This window comes from Panthera onca, chromosome F2 (genome assembly GCF_046562875.1).
Source record: "Panthera onca isolate mPanOnc1 chromosome F2, mPanOnc1 haplotype 2, whole genome shotgun sequence".
In the NCBI taxonomy this organism is placed as follows: Eukaryota; Metazoa; Chordata; class Mammalia; order Carnivora; family Felidae; genus Panthera; species Panthera onca.
In genome coordinates, this window is record NC_138356.1 from 12438459 (window position 1) to 12463723 (window position 25265).

General features: G+C 43.2%; 1 protein-coding gene across 4 annotated transcripts in view; it reads left to right on the forward strand.

The window, feature by feature from the left end:
* Positions 1-25265, forward strand: part of CHD7 (chromodomain helicase DNA binding protein 7) — a 190814-nt gene that overhangs the window by 111698 nt on the left and 53851 nt on the right. For all 4 annotated transcript variants that reach the window (XM_078441927.2, XM_078441930.2, XM_078441929.2 and 1 more), the window contains exons 4-7: positions 8843-8984; positions 13309-13446; positions 14517-14582; positions 21377-21432. In XM_078441927.2, the coding sequence (XP_078298053.2) occupies positions 8843-8984; positions 13309-13446; positions 14517-14582; positions 21377-21432 (402 nt within the window). The remainder of the gene's footprint in view (positions 1-8842; positions 8985-13308; positions 13447-14516; positions 14583-21376; positions 21433-25265) is intronic.

The following is a 25265-nucleotide window of genomic DNA, read 5'->3' on the forward strand; positions in this document are numbered from 1 at the left end:
TGGGTGCACAAAGACTTCTGCCCAGGTGAGGGCCCCTTCAAGTCTGGGTGCTGTGCAGGGCCACCGTGAGAGCATCAGCCGTCTGGAACACCAGCTCCTTCAGCTTCTCAGAGAAGTCTGTGTGGCTTAGCTTTAACGTGTCAACTAGGGAAATGGTGTGAATTGGGAAAAGCGACCCCATTCTTCTTTATTTTGATGTGAACTTCCACGAGAGTACTAACTATGTGTGGGTAGCCCTGATTTCTGCAGGAACAGTATAATGTCGTGGTCCTTGGGCTTCTCCTGTTAGGGGTGGGTGCTGCTATTTCCTCCTCGTTGGTTTCACCATTTGCTCTGCCTTGTCCCCTACCTCCCTGCAGGTAGGTGGCAGCTATTAAAATGTTGGGTGAGCGGCGTGTCTCGTTTGTCGTACCGGCCACGCTGGCAGATCCGAGAAGATCTAGGGAACCTAGGGAGCGCGGTTCTAGCTGCCCAAGTTAGCCCAGTGTCCCCCTTCCTGAGTCATGGGGATGCTGTGCATCAGCAGGAGCAGCGTCTTGGAATGTGGCACAAGCAGCCACCCGTGAGCCTCCCGCTCGGCGCTTGAAGAGCACCCTGTAGTCAGAGGGTGTGCTTTCCGCCTCACTCCTGTGACGCCCGATGTGCTCAGGTCCGTGTTGTGCCACGGTGCCGGGTGGCTAATGTTTGTGTTGCGCTTCTGCGATCAGAGAACGTATTCGCCAACTAGACTTCTTTTCCACGTTACTGGCAGATCTTAATTCGATCCATAATCCATAAAATTCTGTAGCCTTTAGATTTTCGGTGAGAATTCTTGACTGAAGGATGAGTCTTTTTTACACCCCCCCCCCCACCCCCGCTCTGAATATATTCGTTGTTGGAGCACCTGGGTGGCTCAGCCGATCACGTGTCCAACTCTCGATTTCGGCTCAGGTGACGATCTGACAGTCCATGAGGTCCAGCCCCGCCTTGGGCTTCACACGGGCAGTGCGGAGCCTGCTTGGGATTCTCCCTCTCCCCCCCTCTCTCTCTGTCCTCCTCCACTTGCTCTCTCTCTCTGTCTCTCTCTCAAGATAAATAGACATTTTAAAAAAGAGTACATTCGTTATTAAAAATGGATTTGGCTCTTTTCAGGAGAGCTTTCTATCTTTCTTTCCCTTCCTTCCTTCCTTCCTTCCTTCCTTCCTTCCTTCCTCCCTTCCTCCCTCCCTTCCTTCCTTCCTCCCTTCTTTCCTCCCTCCCTTCCTTCCTCCCTTCCTCCCTCCCTTCCTTCCTCCCTCCCTCCCTCCCTCCCTCCCTCCCTTCCTCCCTCCCTCCCTCCCTCCCTCCCTTCCTCCCTTCCTCCTTCCCTCCCTCCCCTCCCTTCCCTCCCTCCTTTCCTTCCTTCCTCCCTTCCTTCCTCCCTTCCTCCCTCCCTCCCTTCCTTCCTCCCTTCCTCCCTCCCTCCCTCCCTTCCTTCCTCCCTCCCTCCCTCCCTCCTTCCCTCCCTTCCTTCCCTCCCTCCTTCCCTCCCTCCTTCCCTCCCTCCTTCCCTCCCTCCTTTCCTTCCTTCCTTCCTTCCTTCCTTCCTTCCTTCCTTCCACAGTCTTCTTTAAGAAGGGGGCAACCCAGTAGCTATCCTCAGGACAGGGTTCTTATGTTATAAGGCTAGCCAGCGATCGTCCCAAGTCACAGAACACATTCAGCAGGAAACATTTCTGAGGCCTGGAGGATAAGGCCAGGCCGGCACCGGACTCCTAGGGAGATCTCACGAAGAAGATGCCTTCGGATCAGTCCCAGGACTCAAATGTGGGCTCTGGAACCAGACAGCTTTTGGCTACAGTCTTAGCAGTGCAACTTCCTGGGCTGAGCACGTAGCCTGTCTGACCCTCAGTTTCTTCATCCTTGGAAAGTCTGATTACAAAATGAAAAGATGAGGCGTGATGACTGTTTGCAATATACTTTCATTTTAAATGAAAGCAAATTAGGTTTCTGTATCTAACTTTCTTTGTTCTTTCCTTCCTAAAAATTTAGCATAGTTAATGTACTTTAGGAGTACTTGATGCTAGAAGAGCTATTTAAGGTAACAATTTAGATTAAATTAAGTGTCTTAGAGGTGTTCCATCCAGTCACTTTCAGAGAACTTAAAAAAAAAAGCCTATTAATTTGTCATTGAAATCATACGCTTGTTGTTCAGAAGTAAAATAGCATCCCCCCCACCGCTCCTTTCTCTTTTTCTCTTCTCAACTCTTCTTTCTCTTTCTCAACCAGGAGAGTAGGGTGAAGAACTTACGGGTGGGGTTTAGGGGCTGGGGTGGCAGGGCACCTGCTTGGAGTGAAGTATTCGGCCCCAGGCCGGGCGGCTCGGCACCTGCAGGCTGACTGTGCCGGGGGCAGACGGGCCCAGGGGGCAGGGCGAGGGTCTTGCTCCCATCCCGCCATCCCGCCCGGGAGCTCTCTGCCCAAGGTGGCCCCGTGGAGCATCTCACACGTTTGGACCAGTGTCCCGAGTGCTCCTGGGCCTTTGCCCTCGCAGCGAGGAGTTGGCTTTTGTGTGTCCTGTCTGTTGCTCAGGGTTTGCTCTGTCTCTGTCATCATCAGTTTATTCTATTACCTGCATTTTATTACATTCTAGTGTAGCCATTAAAACAAGTTTTCATCTTAGGACCTTAAAATTTTTGTTTTGTTTTGTTGGGTTGATTTTACTTGATGATGTGTCCCACTTTATGTTGCGTTAATTGATATTTTTCAGCTTTTAGTACTTTATCTTGTCTCTTTTTTATTTTGCTTCTTTCTCTTTTAAGTTTCTTTCTCATTGTTTACAGACTTAGAGGAGGGGCTCAGTCAGTTAAGTGTCCAACTCTTGCTTTCAGCTCTGGTGCACAGTTCGTGGGTTCAAGTCCCATACTGGGCTCCGTGCTGGCAGTGCAGAACCCGCTCTGGATTCTCTCTCTCTCTCTGTCTCTCTCTGCCCCTCCACAGCTCGTGCTCGTGCTCTCTCTCTCTGTCTCGAAATAAATACACTAAAAAAAAAAATGTTTTTTAAAAACTTAGAGGAAAATTCTATACTCAAGCTGAGAGGCTCGATGCTCTTCTCTCTACCACCATTGGGCCCTTGATCCTAACAGCTTATTACAGTTTTTATCATGGCAGCCGCCGGATCTTTCAGAATCGCAACACATTGCAGACCTCCTGTGCCGGGAACGTCTCTCTCCCTCTTCTCCTTCATTAGCTTCAGTTCTTCATTTAAAAACCTTTTAAGCATGTAAAATATAAGGATATATTGCAGCACTTTTTACTCTTCTTCTAAAAGATGACATTTTGGCCTGAGCCTCTGAAAAATCCGATTAACCTTCAGGACCCCGGCCTCAAGGTTGGTTTTCCCCAGTGTGGTGGGAATCACCCCATCTGCAGGATCTGTCTGAGGGCCCCCCTCCTGCTGTCCAGACCTCTTCATTGGCTGTATTCTCATCACAGGTGCTTCCACAATACGGTTCCTTTTCAAACTACCTTTCTGTTTGGGTCCTTAATGTTGATGCTGATCAGTGTGTGACTGCATTCTGTTTTGCAGTAGGTCAGGGCAGCTAGCTGGATTTCTAGTAAGTTCTGGCCCTTACTTGTTTAAAAAGCCCGTACTCTTTTTCACCAAAAAGAATTAGTTGTCTATGTGCTGTGTCTTAGGTGGAAGGAGTTGATGTGACCCCATTTCAGGTACTGTCACTTAGCCCTTCACTGTAGACTCTTAAAAGCTGAATACGAACCCTTTCGTAAAGGGTATGGGATGGCCTTAGCACAGCCCTCCGTATGACGTGTATTCTCTGAATACAGAGTCTGGGTTCTCAGTGTTCTCGTCAAGATGGCCTATGCTTCGGGGCGCCTGGGTGGCTCATTTGGTTAAGTGTCCGACTCTTGATCTCGGCTCGGGTCTCGATCTCTCGGTTCCTGAGATCATGCCCCTCGTCGGGCTCCGTGTTGGCAACGTGGATCGCGCTCGGGATTCTCTCTCCCTCTCTCTGCCCTTGCCGTGCTCTATTTCTCTCTCTCAGAATAAATACTTTTTTTTTTTTTTTTTTAAAGGCATATGTTTGGATCACATTGGGGGCAATTGCAGCACTTCAGAGCCTGGTCTAGCAGAGGTGACCTAAATGTCACTAAGCTATGGACCCCGAGCACATCCAGCTGCCCACCAGTATGACCCGCTCTCGTGATAAAATGTGAAATGGAATAGAGCTGGTGGAGGGACAGTGGCCCTTCAGACTGCTAGCACCATCCCAGAAAATGTGCTTCCTCCAAGGTTGGAAGGGCTTGTCTAGCTTCAGGAGTGGGTGGCTCTGTATCTCGGTGACACCAGCCACGGTGGGAGATAAGGCTGAGGAAATGAAAGAACTGTATGATCAGGGAGGAGAAGTACAGAGATGTATCGGTTTTGCAAACGTGCTGCGTCTCACTCTGTTTGGGTAGCGTGTTAATCCCATTTCACTGAGCTTCGTAGGTGTCTCCTCATGAAGACAGAATCTGCGTCGGGTTTTCTTCAACGAGTTAGTGAGAAAAGCACTTTTGAGTAGTGCCTGGTAAGGGCCGTGTATGTGTTTGTTGTTGTTGTCGCTCTTAACTTGTGTTGTGCAGTTAAATCGATCTGCTAAAATTGATAAGGCACCTACCTGACCAGGCACTAGGAAAGCAAAGATAAATAAGACACATTTCTTCCTCTTTTGAGCCTATGTGATAGTTGGAGAAAGACATACACTCATGCACACACACACACACACACACATACACACACACACACACAGAGCTTTGGTTTCAGTTCATTGTGGTAGTGCTCCCACCGTATTCTGTGTGTTTTAAATACCTCTTGTGCAGAGTACCTTCCTTCACGTAGGTGGAGTGAGGCTTCTCGTGAATGAGCGATGGCCTATCTGAGTCTTGCAGAGCCGTAGATGGAGCCGGGAGGGGAACGGAGGTGGAAGAGGCAGGTGTGCCCGTTAGTGAGCACATTCTGTGTGTCTGCACGTAGAGGGTGCGGAGGGTTTGGGGTGCGAGGAAAGTGGAAACACAACGTTGCCAGTTGCAAACATCGCAGAGGGCCTTGCAGGCCGGTGCGGACTCTCAGACGTCATTGTGTAGATCGGACTTGAAGCAGGACGGTGCAGTCAGGTTTACGTTTTAGCTGGTCGCTGTGCTGGTGCGTGGAGGGTGGGTTTGTAGGTGACGTTCTGGTGGCAGTGCCATGTCCCTGAAGTAGGAAGTGCGGGAGGCGGAGCGGGTCCGGGGGAGGCACCATGTCTCCGGGGCTGAGGCCAGTTAGGGCTAGAATTAGAAAGCACCCCCACCCCCCACCCCTTGGGGTCCTCCCTCCGGAGGTCACCACGTGGAGGCCAGCATCGGCTAAACCCGCGCGAGTGGCCATCACGGCAGCTGTCGGAGGTTCTGTGTCTGTGCCAAGCAGCTCAGTGGCTCCATTCTCAACATTGTAGTGTCCGCTCGAGGGATGTTTCTTATTAATAACATTCTCTTACCCCCAGCTGGAAGAGCTGCCCCGTGCGTGCCTGCCAGCTTTCCAAATTATAATTTGGGAGAGGAATGTTTGTATGGCCACGTTTTGGCTTTGGCATTATAAAAGACTAGCTCTGAACGTTAGAGATTTAAATTAAATAGCGACCGTGGAGGTAGCACGTGTGTCCTTTCCTCGGCAGTCTGATAGCGGGTGACCCAGCCTGTGGATCACGAGGGTGACGAGGCAGCGGGGAGGCGGTTGTAACAGGCCAGGTGGGAAATGACACCTGCCTGAACTAAAGCAGTGGCCACGGAGGGGAGTGGCCCTTGGGATCGTCTGCTTGTTTGTCCTCCCAGCTTGTGCTGGGGACTGTGGATAAAGGACTTTGCTTCTACTCGTGTTGCTTTAGAGGAAACGGTCTTTGGTGCAGTGGGGTTCTGTGTCCGAGTCTGCAGTGGATTCAGCCCGAGTGGGTCTGAGCCACACCAGAGAATACGTTCCCAGGCATCCCCGAATTCGTTCCCAGCTGCTTGCCTTCCAGATGTGTGTGTGAATACTGGCATTTGTGTCACATACCGCCAACGTTTTCATCCATTATCTCATTTAAACCTCATAACGAATCTTGGAGGAAGATAGAATTACTGACCTCATCTTACTGATGAGAAACTGAGGCTCGGGGAAATGAAGTGATTTGTTCAGGGTCACAGACAGACAGGTGATACGTGACAGAGTTGGAACTTGAGCTGAGGTGTGTCTGACGCACATCAGCCTAACCCACAGTCCGTATTACCCTCATTTGTTAAAAGAAAAATTCTGACCTTAGTTTTCTTGAGACAAAGCAGTTGCAATGTAACACTTAGTTGAAAATCCAGATTAGCGGATTGTAAAGCAGTAGCCAAGGCAATTTAATTGACATGACTTTATCTTGTCCTTGGTTGTGGTGTCTTTGGGTGGACATTGAAGGTTCTGTAGCTTTTTTGACTTCTTGGCACGCTTTTGATTTGTGTGTTGATGTCACGAGAAGGTGTGAGCATGGAAGTGGTTACCTGTCTCTGAGCGACGTTAATAGTGCAAGGTCTAATGAGTTTGGAAATCTTTCGGTAATCAGATCTGGGATGAGCGCTTCCCTTGGCGACAGGCTTTTTTCCCCCTGAGCATTTGGAGAGGTCTTGTCTGACTTTTAGCAGCCTTGGAGGTTCCACGCAGTTCATTCATGGGCAGGGCAGGTGGAAAATCATTAGCGCTTCTCTCCTTCAGCAAATTGATATTTCAGCAAACCTGGGCTCTGGCGGCTCTAAGACAGTAAGCCTTTTTACTCCTATAGGATAGTTCACACGGGGTGCGGTAACCCCACTAAATTAAACTGTGTACCTCGCTCTGGTGCAGAGAGGTCACGGTGAAAGGCACTGGCTGCCGACTTACTTTACCTGGCAGCGGTTCAACTCTGTGACAGGCCTACCTCTGATTTAAACAAATTTGAGAAATATGTAAAGTTTTGGAAGCAGTTTTGCACTGATTTGATAAAAGAAACCACAAAACACTGCAGCGCAGGTGTTGAGAATGTTTGAAAGCTGATTGAGGGAAGCAGATGGCTTTAGTCAGTGGCATCCAGCCAAAAGAGCAGGTGCTGGTCATGTGACCGCTGGTTACCAGGGTAATCTGATTGCTCTTGGCGTGCAGATGAAAGGAAAGGGGCCCAGCGTTCAGCTGTAGTATTGTATAATTTGTGGCAGTTAGAGCGGAAATAAATGCTGGAAATGGAGCCTCATAGTAGGGGAGACTTCTGTCCATGTGTAGCGTAAACACTAGGACAGTTGGATGAGGAACTGTTGTATGGATTTTTTTTTTAATTTAAAAAATATTATTCTTTCCATGGATCTTTGGGGACTTCAAGTTTTTAGGACACTGCCTTTTAAAAATTTTTTTAAATTAAAAGAACTCTTGAAACCTAACTGCCGTTTGCTCTAATCTTGAATTCTTGTGAGTTATTTCCTTACGTGGCTATTTACCCTGCTAAAATGTTCACAAAATAAAACAGGGTCTGAGTATTTAAAAATAACTAGTTTGGGACTACCAAATATTTTATTCGTTACTAAGATACGTTTTAGGCGGGTGATGGAGACTTTATTATGCTAACATACTTTTGAAATATTTTACGTGACATGTGCTTTACTTAAATGAAAGCATAGACATGTCTTGGTGTCTTTTGTAGTAGCTGAGGCTGAGAAAATATGCTGTTTAATGCACTCTGTCAGCACACTTTTCTGGGAATTCATGAAGTTTCATAAATAAACTTTTTAAAGGTTTTTAAAATACCGTGTTTTCAAATTTATTAGAATTTTATGGTTTCTAGAAATAGAAAAATATAACCATTACTGAGGTTTGATTATTTTAAACGTTGCAAAACATGATAATTAATATTAGAAAACCTTGGGTCCGGTTTGGAAATTGGAATGGGAAGTAGCACTACACGTACATTCTAAAAGAATGTCACATAAAGGTTTTGAAGCCAATGGTAAAGTTAAATTAAAAAAATATATATATTTTCTCAAGGTTCATTCACGTCTTTTGACTTCTGTAACATTCCAATCCTGTTAACGTCTGGCAGAAACATACTGTGGAACATGCACTTTAATTATTGGGGTCGTTTTTGCTGTATTTTTGTATTTCAGAGACCTAGCTTTGGGAAAAAAAAAAAAAAAAAAAAAAAGGCTACCGTGACTCTCTCAGAAAAATGCCCAGCACCAAAACGAAGCTTATTTTAAATTAAGAAAACAGCATTAAGTAAAATCATGTAGAACAGGAAATTGCCATATGTTTTGTTATATTTTAAGAGGCTGTCGTCAGGTAATAATGTAGCTGGGTGACATAATGGAGGACACCTAGCAGTGTTGGTTATAAAAAGGGCTTAAATAGGAGTTTTAAAACTCTCTGCAAGAGACACAAAGAAATGATCATTATGGTCTAGTTTTCCTTGACGTTCAAAAACAAAACAAAACAAAACAAAACGTATCCTGTGCCTTAAAAATTTGATAGCAAAACGACTTCTTAATCTGATTTTTCACTGTGGTTTGGTGTACTGGCAGGGATTTTGCATTGTCTAGATAACAAATGTACTCTGTGTGGTATTGGGAGTTTTTGCATGAAATTTCTCTTTAATTAGGTCAGGTATTTGCCAAAGGTCATCAGTATGGGGTTTTGCCATAAAAACTTAATTGAGAGTGCCATTTAACTGTAAGTGGCCAACACGCATTGATTTATCAGTTGTCATCGATACTTTCGGGATATTAATGTGGGAAATATAAGGCATGGGGCATGTGGAAAACCTCATTAAAAAGTGAACACTAAGTGATCCACTTTGAATTCTAGTAATAAGAAACCTGATTCAGAAGCAAGTGCTTTGAAGAAAAAGGTCAACAAGGGAAAAACAGAAGGTTCTGAAAATTCAGACTTAGACAAAACGCCCCCAGCATCTCCTCCTCCTGAAGAAGATGAGGACCCAGGTGTTCAGGTAATACCATCATTCTGACCCCAAGCCTTGGTTATTTAGCGTGGGTAACTTTAGCCGCACACCAAGTACACCAGACCTCCCCTGTCTTTGTTATAGAGCTGCTTTAAAGATGGCTTTATTGTTGTCTGGAACATCACATCCGTAGCAGTGAGAGCTAGGGGGCCAACACGAAATTAAACTCCCGACGTCTTGGGTTTGTCATCTTTGACTCCGGGATAGATAAAGCTGAGTATCTTCATTTACTTCTGCAAGCGTCCCTTCCGCTGCTTATGTGTATATTAGTGTTAGCGTATTGTTAAGATACTCGTTCACTTAAAGCTTCCTTCACATTTCTGATTTTCTCTGAAGTTTGGTTGCTTGTCAATCCTTTTATTTTGCAGAACAAGAAACCAACATGTAATCTGTAGCTCGTCTTAAGTGTTCTGACATCCGGTGGCCAGAGTTGAGACATTTAGTCATGTAATAATCCCGTTTCTGTGAACAAGTTAGCGACCCTCTGGATGGCAATTGTGCAGAACTTTCCAGTGTTAGATTCTCCTGACTTTTGGAGAATTTTATAGGAAGCAGTTGAAAAACCGAAATAAGCATTAGGGCTTCAGGCTCTTGTGTGTAGAGTGCACTGCCTTCCCTGATTGGACTATAAGGTAAGAGTCCCTGCACGTGACCGTTAAAAATTATTTCCTCGTTACATTCTCTGGAAGCATGCCAGTGCGGTCCGCTGGGATGGCTAGGAATGTCACTTCTGTGAATGACATCTGAGTTATCATGGAGCAGTCACTGAGGAGTCCTGCTAGAATAGAAGTCGGCCCCTAACGGCCTGCTTGCCTCTTCTGATCGCTCAGTCCACACTAAGCACTGGCTACCTACACCTGTACCAGTTTGCTTGAAAGTTAGGAAAAAAAAAAAATTTTTGGCAGTGTGCAGCTCTGTTCTAAAGAATGTCAGACAGGGTTGGTTTTTGTCTTTGTTTTGCCAGTCTGTTTGTTTTTCAGTAGAACTCCCTGGTAGCTGTAATGTCACAGAACGGCTTAGGCCAAGAGGGCCTGAAAGGGAGCGGAAAGAGAGCGCGAGTGTGGACGAGTGCGGTGTGGTTCGGTGTGGGTCTGTAACTAACCGGGGACACCTCTGGCAGTTGGGGTTAATTTTGTGCTTTTCCTTTCATACGTCACTGAAAAGATAGGCAAGGTAAGTGGGCATCTTTTAATTGCTTGAGGACTTTTAAACTGAAGGATTTTAATGATTTTGCATTGTATGTTTAGGCTCAAGGGTCTTTTTTTCCTGAATCGTGTTTGCCTAAACTAGGACCTTTCTGACAGTAGTATTTAGACAACATTAAGAAGATTTATTCACACAGGTCAAGAAAATTCCCTTGTTCCCTCACAAATATCGCTGCTGTTTCTTAAAAGTATTTGTATTAATAGAGACTCCATTGGACTTTAGGAAGTACTAATTTTTTTTTTCTTCTGCATTTCAGTTACAGAAAAACTCAACTCAACTCACATGAACATTAATGCGTGCTTTCTAATTGGCTAGTGCTTAACTGTTAGGGGTTTAGTAGCTAATACAAGCAACCACACAAGAAGATCTGACTTTGCAGGCAGGTTTTTCTCTGTGTCTCTGACACAGGAAGTGATGCTTACTGCTGTTTGTTGTTTCTTCCGGTAGGATATGCATGAAGGGTTTAAAGTTCCATGATTGATTTGTTTAAACCAGTAAATGCCGTATCATTTTAACTCAAAATTGTGTCACCAAATACTACAACAGAGATCGTGGAAACACATTGAAATCTTCTCTTTGAGTATGGCTGCTTTAACTGTATGTAGCTTTTCTCAAGCAATCAAGTTTAACAAGTTGACCCATAAAATAATAGGTCAATTCAGATAGTGTCAATTCAGACGTTTTGAGGTGTGGTTTAAAAGGAACGCTTACATTTTGATCTCACAGAACTCTTTCAGATAACCGTTTAACAGACCATAAGAGAAGCATGTTATGTCATATATTAATTTCATGTTGGGGAATTGTAAAAGGACTCTTGATACCCAAAATTAATGAACTTAAGATCAATTATTACTTAGAAGGTAGAGACGCCATAGCTCCATGGAAAATTTTCAGAAAATGGAGCTGTAATTGTATTTTGAGGGTTTTCGCTCTTAGGAAGTGGCCTCGTGTCCACTACCAACCGACCCCATCACCGCTGCACACATTTGTAACACCAAGCTGATGCGAGGAGAAGCTTCCATAGCTAAGAAAGTTATACCCACCAGTCATAGATTTCTATTCCAAAAAAGAAAAGCTTCCTGTTTTATTGTAGTGGAACATTTCTTCAGTAGTGAGCTTTGGTATGAAGTGGCTTTGTCTCAGACTCTAGCTGAGGGCATTTAGTTGTTGGGGCTGGAAGGATACCTCGACGTGGCCCCGACCAGGGAAACCTGACAAAACATCACAGATGCGTCATTAGTGGCACGTTCCTCCCCTTAACGGTAATGACAAACAAGATGAAAATACAGACCAATCCATGGCAATTTAGTTAAATTGACCTATTAAAGGAAATACAGATAGTATGCTACGTGTCACAGAATGAGAATGTTGTTTCTGATAACAGCCTTTTATATCTTAAAGAGATTGAGAGACCAGGAGTTATCTTGGATCGACTTTGGGTAGAGAGAAAGGAAGCTGTGCAAGGTAGCTTGGCCTTGTAGCCCCAGTGCTTCCTGATTTTTCTTTGGCAAGGTAGAGCTAACTAATGATGACTTTAATCCTACTAATTGCATCTGGAATTAGTATGTACCATGCTCTGTTCTAAATGCTTTACGTGAATTCTGTCATGCGATCTGATTCCCTCATGTGATCTTCACAGAATACTTAGGAGGTAGTTAGCTGTCATGAATCCCGTTCTGCAGACCAGGTAACTGAGGTCCACAAAATAAGTTGTTGTTCCAGGTCACCTACTGAGAAGCGGGGCTACCTGAAAAACTCAGCACTCAACTCCAGGGCTCACGAGGTCAAACTGCCTCCCGTGACGTCGGGAGGGTCACAGATGGCAGAACCCCTGCTGGTTCTTGCTCTGCCCTGACCTGGAATTGCTTCTGGGCAGGGCTGACCTGGAAGGCCAGAAGAGGAACCTCTGGCCCCCACTGCTACTCCCACTGGCCTAAACCACTAACAAGTCTGTTAATAGGATGTTACCCCACATCCCCTTGAGTCGGACTGCACCTCTGCAGTCACGGCTGTGTAGGACTAAGGGCTCAGAGCCTCAGACGACTCATTTGATGGTCATATTCAACCGAGTTTGTGTCGTGAGCTACCTCAGATGCCCTCTTGAGAGCAGAGAGAGCAGAAACGTAAGAAAACAAAACTCGGCCAGCCCTACCCTTTGAGACAAGGTGCTGGGCTTCCTTGGTCCTGACTGGAGCCACGTACAGCCTTGCTTGTTCCTCCTAGGTCTACACGGTCCGGGGGTGGGGGCGGGGGGGGGGCTTGCTTGCCTCTCGTTCTGCCTTACTGACCAACTTTACAATTCACAAGCTTCTTTAAAAAGTTTTATTTCATAATTCTTAGAAAAAAGTTCATAAGTGTTCATTTCTTAGTACTTTTATTTATTCTGTGTGCTTCATGAACTCATCTATAAGTTGTAATCTTATATTTATCAGTGGTTTAAAACTCACATGTATCGTTTTACAGCCAGGTTAGGTTTTACCAAATACACACATTAATGAAAGGTCAGTTCGCCTCATTTTTAATTAACTGACAAAACTAATTCTTTACCAAAAAGGTCAAAACAATATAGAATTATTTTGAACAAAAAGTCTGTTTCTTTTAGGGCCCAGCTTAAAATCAAGCCTTTTATTTAAATGGCCTTCTGAAATACCATTTCAGTATTTATATAGAACTTTATAATCTACTGATTATCTCCTAATGTCGTCACTTCTTTGGATCTTCTATTAGCAAAAGTTTGAAGCCTACAAAAATAGAAAAGTGTAATGAACCCCTATATACCCATCGCCCAGCTTCGGTATTGGTTCCCCTTTTGAGCAGCGCACTGCCTGAGTAAGGAGTCAGGTTGGTCGTTCCTCCCATTCCCCAGCTGAAGGTCTGGTGGCTGGGAGTGGTGATTTCCCCCCATTTCCATTATGTTCATTGCCCCTGCGGTTTCTTATGTGACTTACAGGGATAAGGTTATCAGCTCTACTGGAAGGTTAATTTTTAAAAATGTATCTCTTAGCATCCCGAGAGAGGTTACAGAGAGCATCAGTGATGGCTTTTTACACCTGCTTTGTTGTTTTTGTTTGTGTGTTTGTGTCTGTGTTTGTGTTTGTGTTTTTAGAAGCGACGTTCCAGCAGGCAGGTGAAGCGGAAGCGATACACGGAAGACTTGGAGTTCAAGATTTCCGACGAGGAAGCAGATGATGCAGACGCTGCTGGGAGAGACTCCCCCTCCAACACCTCGCAGTCAGAGCAGCAGGTCAGCGGCCCGTTCGCGTGGCTCTTGTGCACGCCGCGGAAGGTGGACTGGAGACCTGATAGCTGGAGTCCCAAAAGCTCCGTGGAAGCCTTGGACTCTGAGCCGGAGAACGTTCATTTACTGTTGGCTAACGTGCTGTGGGAAATGAGTTGTTTAGCAGTGTCTTTCACAAAGCCCCGCTCGCTGAAATTCATTTTTATATAAGCCTATGATACGTAACTTGACACAGTTTCGGAGAATTAATGGTCTGTGTTGAGGAAGAGTCAGAGCTACGATGCAAGGAGGCTGAATTTACCTCTGAAGAATTCAGGGCCGTAGCTTCTGGGACTTTAATAAACCGCTCAAGCTTGTCTCCTGCTGTTAGGCACCGTCAGAACCCCTTTATGAAATTACTGCCTTGTAGCACCCAGCAGGGCATACTTTATTCTCTGTGCAATGTAAATGACGGATAAAATAGTTTGTATAAAATATGGGTAGTAATGTAGGATTGATCATTGTAAAGATCTTTTTTTTTTTTTTTTAACGCCCCTCTGTTCCTATTACTGTACTTCAGTTAACAAACTGGTAACCCGTTGAAAAGTAGATTGGATGCAGTTTTTTACTCTATTTGGTGCTTTGTGCTATGTTAAGTTGTCACGTCATGTTTTACGTGGCCAACATAGATAAAAGCTGCCTACGAGAACAGAATGATGCGGATATTTACCCCATGGGTATAGATGAGGAAAAGTTACATTTTTGACTGCTGTCATGCAGAGATTGTTTTCTCTTGGCAGCTGGAGTTTCTGAATGCTCTCTGGCTTTAGGGACCCTGCTAGTCCACGTAATTAAACCACATAATCATGAAGTAATAAACACAGATTTTCCTTTTGCCTTTTTCTGGAGAGCAAGAACCTTGTTCTTTACCATCCTGTTTCCCACCGGCGACTAAAAGGGTATGATTTAAAGGGTATGAATTTAAAACGTACAGAGGTAGATGCAAAAGGAATGATTTCTTATTTTGATGGCTTGGAATGAAATGTTTTCCATTTGGATTGATGTAGCTTGCTTGTTTGTTTGTTTGTTTGTTTTAGGAATCTGTTGATGCAGAAGGTCCAGTGGTAGAAAAAATCATGAGCAGTCGTTCAATAAAAAAACAGGTAAGCACCATGTGGAGTGATCAAAACCTCTGGTGTATGTAGGACTCTTAAATTATTTTCTGCTTTATAATTTCCTTTAAAAAAATTCACTATTATAAAAGAAAACTTCTGGTGATATTTCTAATCCTGTCTGATTTGTTAGCCAAATATAAAACTTCGGGATATTTAGCCCCAAATGAAACTGGAATCTATCAGACAGTCAGTGCTTTGTGACATGATTTAGAGTAGGCAAGAAACTCAAAAGTCGCCAAAGAAATGTATAGGGCTTTTAGAGTTATAGGCTGCCTTTTTCATAAATACTATTCATAAAAGTCATAAACATGAATTTACCTCTCATCTCCCTCAGGGAATTTCCCTGCCCGCCCCCACCCCTGCCCCCGCCCCAGGATGGAAGTTTATCATTTTAGTGAGTAGGTGTTTTCTCATACTTTTCATAACATTTCTTCGTGTACAATTAAAATATTCATTAATCTCTTTTTTGTCAGTGCAAAGTGTAATTTTTGAAGATAATATGACTTATTCTTCAAAATTCTTCAGCATTTGTGTTGATCTGCAAAGGTGAAATCTGGGTACCTGTCACTAGTCTGATAACTTTGTCATTGAGGAGCACATCTACCCTGTGACAAAGAAGTCCAGTAACCCTGTATTGTCTTCCACTGATTGAGATTCCTCATTTCATCCCAACCAGCTAGCTCCCTTCTTGCCCGGTTAGAGCAAATGCTTTGTTTTGTTTGAAGAATTACACAGATATCGAGATGAGCTACATCTCCACATTCTGACGTACAATCTCCAGTGTCTCTAGAAAGTGGTGTCCTTTAGATACAGGGTATCTGTCTTTCAGCTTGAGTCGTTGTCAAATGCAGCTCTTTCTTCTTACTTGCTTTCAAGGTAGGTGGAAGTACAAGCTCATTTTTTGATATGCAAAATAAGTTGTTTTTTTTTTTTTTTTTTTAATGTGAGTTGTGTACAAAGTGTAACTTCCCATTGAGAGAGGTGAGACCCCAGGCTTCTCAAAGAGGGAATCTTTGCTCTTCACAAGCTACTGTCCAGAGACCCTAGAGAATGGTATTACACCAGCAGGGCTCTTCTCTTTACGTTTGTTGCAGTACTGTTTCCTTTTCTATTGTGTTCTCCAGAGTGTGGATTTGTATCAGAATATACCACTCTAGTTCCACGAAAATAATCAAGAATGACACGTCGAGATATTTTCACGTTGAGTGTAGGGGTTGGGGGGGGGGTATACGGGATGGCTATCTGTCGCCTCTCTGAACATGACAGTTTCCTCGCTGATGAACCAAATGATAAAACTTCAACCAAATTTCTCCCCTGTTCAAGCAGAAATGAGCACTGTTTAAGTCATTAGAAAGGTTGCATTTTTGTCCTGCTAATGACTCTGGAACTGTTAATTTGTGACTTGTAGATATATGGTAAAATTTAAATACTTGATGTGCTTTAAGGAATAATCCCCTCTGCAGAATTGAAGTGACTTGTTTGAGTAAATAGCATGTGGTTTGGATGGGATATATTAATTTTCATTCAGTTGATAGTGCTTCAGCAGGCATACACAGCAGGTTTGGGTGTTGCAAATTATAATTAGCTCTATTATTCAGAGCTACTTAGACTATGCATTATGTAGGACATTGCTTTTTCTTTCTGCTTTGCCCACTTCACAGCTTTTTCTTTTCTCGTTACCCTTAAAAGGTAGGTACCCACAGTTAGAAATAGGTATTGTTACCATTTATGGACAGCCAGGTTTGTTTTATCATAGGAGATTAAAATTCACTTTAAGTGTATATGGGGTGGAATATTTGTTGAGTCGGTGAATTTTAGGTTGGAGAAGATGAATGGAAAATTTCTCTGGAAGGGGAAACATGCCTTGAGGTGTGATTTACAGTAAAGAAGAGATGAGCTCATTGAATTGCTTGTACATTACTGGTATTTTTCATAAAGGGCGATAAAAAATAATTAGAACATTGCAAACCTTAGCAGGTACTGACTTCTTAAACTAACGTTCTTGAAATAGTTACTTTCGTTATCAGCTTTATGAACATTGGGGGAAAAGTGTGGCAAATAGAAACAAAAGGAAATTTGAGATCTTCCTGTGGATTCTAGCTATGTCTGCTGGTCTGTGTCCTGTTACCATGAATAATTGAAGGAGTAGCTGTAAGAAGGTACCTTTATCTCCCCCTGGCAGCACCGTAGAAACCTGCGGTGAGCTCTCAGAGCCTACCCTACATGGTGCTGACACATAGTGGGGACTCAGATAATGTTTTTCTTTTTTTTTTTTTTTTTTTTTTTTTTTTTTAAATTTTTTTAACGTTTATTTATTTTTGAGACAGAGAGAGACAGAGCATGAACAGGGGAGGGGCAGAGAGAGAGGGAGACACAGAATCTGAAACAGGCTCCAGGCTCTGAGCTGTCAGCACAGAGCCCGACGCGGGGCTCGAACTCACGGACTGTGAGATCATGACCTGAGCCGAAGTCAGACACTTAACCGACCAAGCCACCCAGGCGCCCCTCAGATAATGTTTTTCAAAGTCCGTTGACCTCATCACTGAAGCCTGAGAAGCATGACCCATTGTGATGGAGTCATGCAGACGCAGAGCTCATCTGGCAGAGCCTCTAATTCGCCTCGTGTTTAATCGGGATGGCTCGGGCACGTATGTTGTTCTAAAGTCAAATTCATATGTGTTAGACCCAGTGGAAAGGGATATAGTTGATACTTGTGTTTGAATTCTGAGGTAGATTTAAGCATGGACTTTTGGAGCGCCTGGGTGATTCAGTTGGTTGAGCGTCCAACTCTTGATTTCAGCTCAGGTGATGATCCCAGGGTTGTGGGATCGAGCCCCATGTCGGGCTCCATCCTGAGTGTGGAGCCTGCTTGGGATTCTGTCTCTCTCTCCCTCTGTCTCTGCCCTCTCCTCCACTTGCACACGCACTCTCTCCCTTTTTGTTTAAAAAAAAAAAAAAAGGACTTTTGGATTGTACAATGGTTAATTCTTTTGTTTTCCACATTTAGCCTGTCTTGTAGCCCTGTCTGTTTGGAGGCATCTGTCCTTGGGGAATAATTCAAATCCTTTTTGTATCGGAAGGTCAAAAATAGTTGTAAAAGTGAATTCTGGCTGTATTCCCTGAAATTCTTTATTTTTCTTTAAGTTAACTCATGATATGTTTTCTTAAGAGCTTATTTTAAATTCCAGGGTATTTGTTTTAATCCTCTTTAGCTGAACCCACCACCACCAAGAACAACAACAAATAGTATGTAAAGCAGGCAAAACTCTTCATCGCATTTATTATGTCCTATTTTCTCCCAAGGTGAACTATGATTTGGTATCTCTGCTAGAGTATACAGTAGGTTGAGTCACAAGTAGGAAGTGATTCGTACCTTGCTTATTGATATCTTTATCAAGGTGCTTTGTCTTTCTGCTGTAAATTATTCAACTTATTATTTTCCCTTTTGGCACTATAGTTTAGCTTTGTTTTCCAGTGTGACTGCTTAATTTAGTAATAGAATGCTTGGGAAAGGTCATTCATTATTTTAGGCTACAGGATTATCATTTACTGGACTGCTATTCTAGAATCCAGGTGGCCCGAGGAGTCAGTTTATTGCCCGGTTGAGGTTTTGGGTTCCTGTGAGTGATGGGAACAAGTATGGCTTAATATGTGGAACTTAAAATTTCATATGAATAATAAGGATTTTCACAGGCTAGCTTTAGAGTCTAATGAAAAGATATACACAGTTCTCTAAAATTTTCTATTGAGGGGCGCCTGGGGGCTCAGTCGGTTAAGCGTCTGACTCTTGATTTCAGCTCAGGTCATGATCTCATGGTTTTGTGAGATAGAGCCCCGTGTCAGGCTCTGCACTGACAAGGAGAAGCCTGCTTGGGATTCTCTCTGTCCCCCCCGCCCCCCCCCCCCAATAAATAAATAAACTCAAAAAAATAGTCTATTGAACACATTAAATTACTTTAGAGGGCTCTCAAATTTGAGGGCTTTAGAGGGCTCAGAAATAAATATTCTGGTTCTTTGTATGTGTGTGTGCGCGCGTGTATAGAAATAGTGCTTTGAGTCTGTTATTCATTGGTTATTCCCGATATAGAATGGTATCTGAAAGTTGGGGCCTGGGGGTAGTTTGTTGGGGCTGTTTCCACTCCCACCAAAGGCTGGCCAAACTGCCATTTAGTGAATAATTAAAATGGTGTTCCCAAGGGCTTACGCATTCACTTACTTTTGTTAATTGTTTTGCTTTTAGTAAAGCAGAAGAAGTCAGGAGGATTGTATTTATATGAAACAAAGAGTGTAAAACAGCCCTACTCATTGTTCAAGGGACAAGAAGGTGATCCAATATGTGTGGTCAGGGAATGGAAGAACAGGCGTATAATTTGGGATATCCAAAAGAAATAGGCCCTGATAAGGGCGCCTGGGTGGCTCAGTCGGTTAAGCGTCTGACTTCAGCTCAGGTCACAATCTCACAGTTGTGGGTTTGAGCCCTGCATCCGGCTCTGTGCTGACAGCTCAGACAGAGCCTGGAGCCTGCTTTGAGTTCTGTGTCTCCCTCTCTCTCTGCCCTTCCCCTGCCCACATTCTGTTTGTCTGTCTCTCTCTCAAAAATAAATAAAAAATTAAAAAACAAGGAAAGAAGAAAGAAAGAAAGAAAGAAAGAAGCCCCAGTAGGATTCTGCACCAGCTCCAAGTGCTACCACACGAAGCCTTGGAACCTAATTGCTTCCTCTCAGCTCTAGACCCTCTCGTGAGGCACCTCCACTGCAGGTTCCTGGAGGAATAGCCAGTCATGACAAGAAAATGGGTATTGATGACCGTCAGAGACACAGACAGTTGATGGCTGTGAGTCAGAGCTTTTTGGCAACAGGATTGAGACGGAATGGAAAGTATCCCTGTTGTTCCAGAGTTAATCCTGTGTGCTTTGGTGCCCACTTAGAAATTATGGGATGGCGAGACTATTTAGAACGAGAGGGAAAAGACCGTATAGGAAGAAAGATTGGGAAGGAGGAAATCAGAAAATAATAGAGCCTAGAAATGATAAAGCTTGTCTTTTTACCGTCTCAAAGATACATAATTTTGAAGCACTCTTTCTGAATTGAAAGAAATGCAGTTAGCTTCAAAAGAGTAAAAGCAGTCGACACATTTGAATCCCATTCCAGGATTGAAGTTCATGATATGCTATGACCAATGTCAAAAGGTCCAGGCTCATCTTGGCTTGCCATTTACCCTGGTTGTCTTCTGTCTTGTCTTGGCCTTCCTTTCTATTGGAATCTTCAGTTGACTGCTCTAATGTGTGAGCAGAAGGTGCAATATTGGGGCTAGAAAAGAGTAAGGCGGGTCCTAGATGGACTGTCACTCGATTGACTAGAATTTCTCTCTAAATTAATTCCAGGTTTATGTTGCTAGGTATCTAGCAAACACTCCTTTTCATTTTGGATAACTGGAAGTTTATGGACATTGATGGTGTCCTGGAAAATTGCTTCAAAAGCTGCTTTATGGTTATGACCTTTATAGATGATTAGGTTAGAACCAGCTACTCATGGGCTTTGACCGCACTCTCGAATATCCTATCTTCTAATTGCTGATTTCTAGGCTGGTGGAAAAACAGTTTACAATTTAGGTTTAAGCAATACACGTGAGAGTTTCAAAGAAAAGTTTACGTTCACAGTCTTCGGTAGTAGTTTCAACGTTGGGGATTGAGGGAAATTGTAGCCTCTTTGAGCAGATCCTGTGCCAGCCTGTCATCCAGTAGAAAAGTCTTTGCTCCTTTGTTTGTCCTCTCCCGTGTTCCTACTTGCCTTAATTTTCTTCGCAGCATCTCTGAGGCGGCTTAGCCAAGCGTGACCCTTAAGGCAGACTCGGGTGCTCTTGTAAGAGTGTAAAAGCAATCCCTAAACATCTATAAGTGGTGTTTACGTTTTATATCCCTGATTTATCTGATCAAATGTTCCAGGAGAAAATTACATACTGTGACTTAACAGCCCAAAAGCAAAAGGGGAAAAAAAATATTGAGAGAGATACTTAAAATATCACGTGAGGGTATCTTCCTCACACCCTGCGGAGGGTGGGATCAAGGGAGATGGCCTAGGTAGTCCCACCGCTGAACTCTTGGTTTGGCCGATGCATATCACGATTTTAACCTTACCTACGTGGAGTAGTGGGAGTGTTAATTTTATTTGGCTGCTGTGTGTGTGTGAGACATCTTGTCTGAGAGATTTTAATTGTACCGTTGAGTGAAACTAGAACTGGGAATAGTGATGCACTGAAATTACAGCGTAAGAACAAGGTTTAGTTTTACATGGTTTCTTGTTTGGAGTTATTAACTATATGGAGGAATAAATGTCTTTTAAATATTTTAAAACATTACAAAACCCACAATGTAAAGTTGCCATGAGGCAGCCAAAAATAATACATATGGCATTCAGGAGAGCAGTTGCTAATTGGCTGCTGCCTGAGAAAATGGTGCACTTGGCGTCTACTTAGCACTGTGGGTTTGGCACAGAGCCAGATTTGGGGTCAGGTTGTTGTGAATGAAGCTGCATGTGGTTAGGGAGGAGTTAAAATGATTCATGTCTCAGAAGCTGCAGCACATCGAGTAGCACGCACGGGCCGAAGCGCGTCAGTCTTCATCTCGCCGGCCTCCTGCCGCTCGCGACGTGCTCATCCGTTCGAGAACATCCACAGCTGCCTTCGTCGCCCCTGGTTTGTGTTCACGTGGGAGTAAATCATCGTTTTTGGAATATTCTGGTAGCTGGTTTGGAGCACGTGCCTGAAATTTTCTTTTGTTGCAGAAGGACTCTGGAGAGGAGATAGAAGTTGAGGAATTCTACGTGAAATACAAAAACTTGTAAGTAAACCGTGATGTGTATCTGTATGTGTGTATATGTATATTTTTAATCGGGGGATACGTTTTCAAAGTCCTCAATACGGATTTAAAAAATAACTGGGAATTGGGAAGTTTCGGTGCGGCTTGTTTAGTGCTTTGCAGGCTGTTGCCTCCCAACTTTTGTGTCTTTGATAATTTTAGCAATTTAATTTTTCTGGGAAACATGTAATTGGTACAAAAGTCGGCCAACTTTCTCGTATAACCAAGAAATCCTTTTTAGAAGGGCTAAAGCCTCACACGATAGTAGAAAAGTGAGCAAAGTGACATTTGCCTGTCCTCTGAGAATGAATCTTACTCTGCGAGGCCACCCTCCCTCCTCTGTCTGTGCGCAAGATGGCCAGGCGCTTGAGATGAGATCTCTACCGTCAGGCAAAGTCTCTAGAAAATCGTGACATCCCTCACATTTTTGAAATGCAGCGAGCTGTGATTTTGTCTGTCTGTTTCTGTTTAGTGAATTTGAATTGCGTAAGTTCAAAAACGCCTAACTGAAGAACAACACCAGTGAGTTGTTGTTCCGCGTTGTAGATGTAGGGCCAGGCACGTTTTCAGGAGGCGGTGGCACTGTCGGCATCAGGAGTCATCTTGCTGAAGAAGCCTGCAGCCCTTTTCTAACCCAAGTAACAATCGCAGAACAAGGACAGACATCTTCACGGATAACGTAAAAATTAAGTGAAAAATTTGTAAGGCAAGGAACTCAAGCATCATCCTGATAAGTTTTAGAGTTTAAAAGAGGCTTTGGGGAGTTGCTGTCAGAGCAGCCTAAGAAAATTTAACCCTCCTTTTAGAAAATGAAAGCATCGGACCTCACGGTTTCTGTCATTCTCTCTTGTTGCAACTGGCAATGTGTTAATAAACTAATGTAGTTCTGAAGTTCTGTGAGCAACGCCTTTCACCAAGTAAAAAGATGAAGAAGTCTCTTGCCATCGTTAGTGTGAGAGGTCAGTGAATTGCAGAGTACAGTGATCAAAAATGCTCGGTCAGTATCAGATGGGTGTTGGCATCATTTTATACTCATAGCACGGTGAACGTACGTACACAGGTGGAAATTATACGTATGACGCGATTCCATCTAGTCGTATAAGGAGAGTGTCGGGATAGGTAAGGAGGCAGTAACTAAATGAGCCAGAGAGAGTTCCCCGGTAGATTTAGCAAATAAAACGTAGAGCAAAGACATTTAAGTACCAATTCCCACAAAATGGCACCACTGGATAGGCCTCCATCCAAATCAGCATGTGGCAGTGGGGCTTGACATGCCTGATTCATTCTTGACCAGGAACCACCGCCAGGCCGGGGAGACCTGTCATCCTTCGTTGGTCATGTGAGAGGACGCAAACATAGTTCTAAAAAAGAGCTTTTCTGTCTGATATTATTGAGTTCTAAGGGAAATTAAAATTTCCATAAAATTAACCGTTTCTGTTAACCTTTTGGTTGGACATAATTTCAAATTTATAGAAAAAGTGCAAAAATAGAACAAAGAATGCCTGTTTTCCCTTTTGTAATTGACAAGCGTCTTCTGGAAAGGTATTTTGAGACTATTAGCTATGATCATGGTTGCTGAGTGGTGATTTACTAATTCCATCACCCATTCTAAATTTATTAATTGGGTTTCCACCGTAAGGAGGGCTTTGACCTTCTTACTCATTTGTTTCTTTGCAGCTGTGTAGACTTGTGGGGTCTTATTTTATTCAATGGGCCATAATTCTTTACTATCATATCATTATTTACTTTGCTCACATTATCCCAGATTTGGCCCACAGGAGCCCCTCCAGGCTGGAGCCTGTCTCCTTTTGCCTTGTCCCCATCCTTCTTTGAGCACTTCCTTACTTTCTGGCACCAGAGGATATTCCAGACTCCTCTTATAATTTCTCTTTTTAAGTTTCTCCAAGGAGGCTTGGTTGTGTCTCCTGGAGAATGGCATTTAGAAACCAAGATGTGAGTGCTAGGTGTGCTCATTGCCGCTGGGAGTCACCGTTTCTGGGGCCTCTCAGTGAATGGGGCTTTGCGGGCCACCTGCATGATGACATGAACACACGTGTTACGTATGCGCGCACGCACACACGCGCGCGCGCGCGCACACACACACACACACACACATATTCCTCTGTGTACCTACCTATCTACTTACCTGAAGACAATAAACACCAGCGCCTTTAGAGTGATAGTTGTGGTTTTATATCAGCAGCACCATGGGGTTCATTCTCTCCTTTTCCCTTCCAATATTCATGACTCCCTTCTTCAGCCACGAGAAACCCGGCTTTTATTATCCCTAATATATTTGCTTATATGTCAGTCCTATAATATATAGGAAATGTTTTCCAAATTACTAGACCACATTTTTGGGAAAAAGAAGCGTACCAACTGTAAAGTTCATTTAGTATTTGTTTAGAATTTGTTGTAGTTAGCCAAAGGGTGTAGAAGCTAAGTAAATACTTGGTTCAGAATTTCCTTGGCTTAGTTCTTTTCTTCCTCCTGCCCCTTTTCAGCATGGTTATGTTATTTATTTGATACTCAGTTGGTCTTTAGTTTCTGTCTGTATTTGTATTCCATTTTAGCTCCTCACCATTCTTGTTGATCTTACTTATTTTCTTTTTTTCAAGTTCATGAAATATTCACATGGTTCAAAAGTCAGAACTTGTTCAAGAGGATACTCAAAGATGCATCCTTCTCCCTTCCCTTCCACCCCATTCCTACTTACCTTCTCATTAATCCCACATTTATCCTTTCTGTAATATTTGGCAGAAACATGTAGAGGGGTGTGTGTGTGTGTGTGTGTGTGTGTGTGTGTGTGTAAATATATATACATAAAGTATTTTATACGTATAAAATATATGTAACTTTCCCCTTTCTTCCAGACAGAAGTAGCAGCTTCTGTATTTGTTTTCCTATGCACAAAAATAGCACTTTGGTGTTTAATAATACTGTATTTTGGAAGTTACTCAACATCAATCCATGGGTTCTTCCTCATTCTTTGTTACTGCTGTGTAGTACTCCAGTGTATGGCTGTATCATAGCTTATCCAACCAGTTTCCTATGTATGTGGGCATGTAAATGGCTTCTGATATTTTAGAGTTACAGACGGTGCTATGGTATATATTCTCTTGTCTGTATATTTTCAAACTGTTGGAGGCATAATTTGAGGGTGAATTCCTAGGAATGGGATTGCTAGATCCCAAGGCAAACATACGTGTAGTTCTGTTAAGTATTGCTAAATTCCCTTCCCTAAGGGCTGTGTCCCTTTGCATTACCACCCAGAGTGTGCGAGACCACCTTTCTCCCCGCAACCTTTCCAGTGTAGTGTGGTGGGCTCCCTTTTTGTGAGAAATTCTATTTTGCTTTAGTTGTTTTTTTTTTTTTTTTTTTTAATTGTGAATGAGGTAGAGCATCTTTTCATAAGTTTAATGGCCATTTTTACGTCTTCTTTTGTCAGTTGTGTCTTCGTGTCTTTGCCCATTTTTCTGTTATGCTTCCTTCAATTTTGAAGAGTCCTTTTTATCTGTGGGATATTAGTCCTCTGGGTTAGATGTTGCAACTATGTTTCCCCAGTTTCAGCTCTCCTTTGACTTTATATTTTTATTGCATTGTAAAGTTAAACATTTTTTACGTAGTTAGATTTCTTAATCTTTCATTGTATTGGATACGATTTATTTATTTATTTATTTATTTATTTATTTATTTATTTATTTTAAGCCATAGCTAGAAAGCTTTTCTCTACCCCCAAATTAAAGAGGAATTTGCCCTGCTTTCCTCCAGTACCTGCATGGTTTCCTTTTCTGTGTTGAGGTGCTTAATCCACT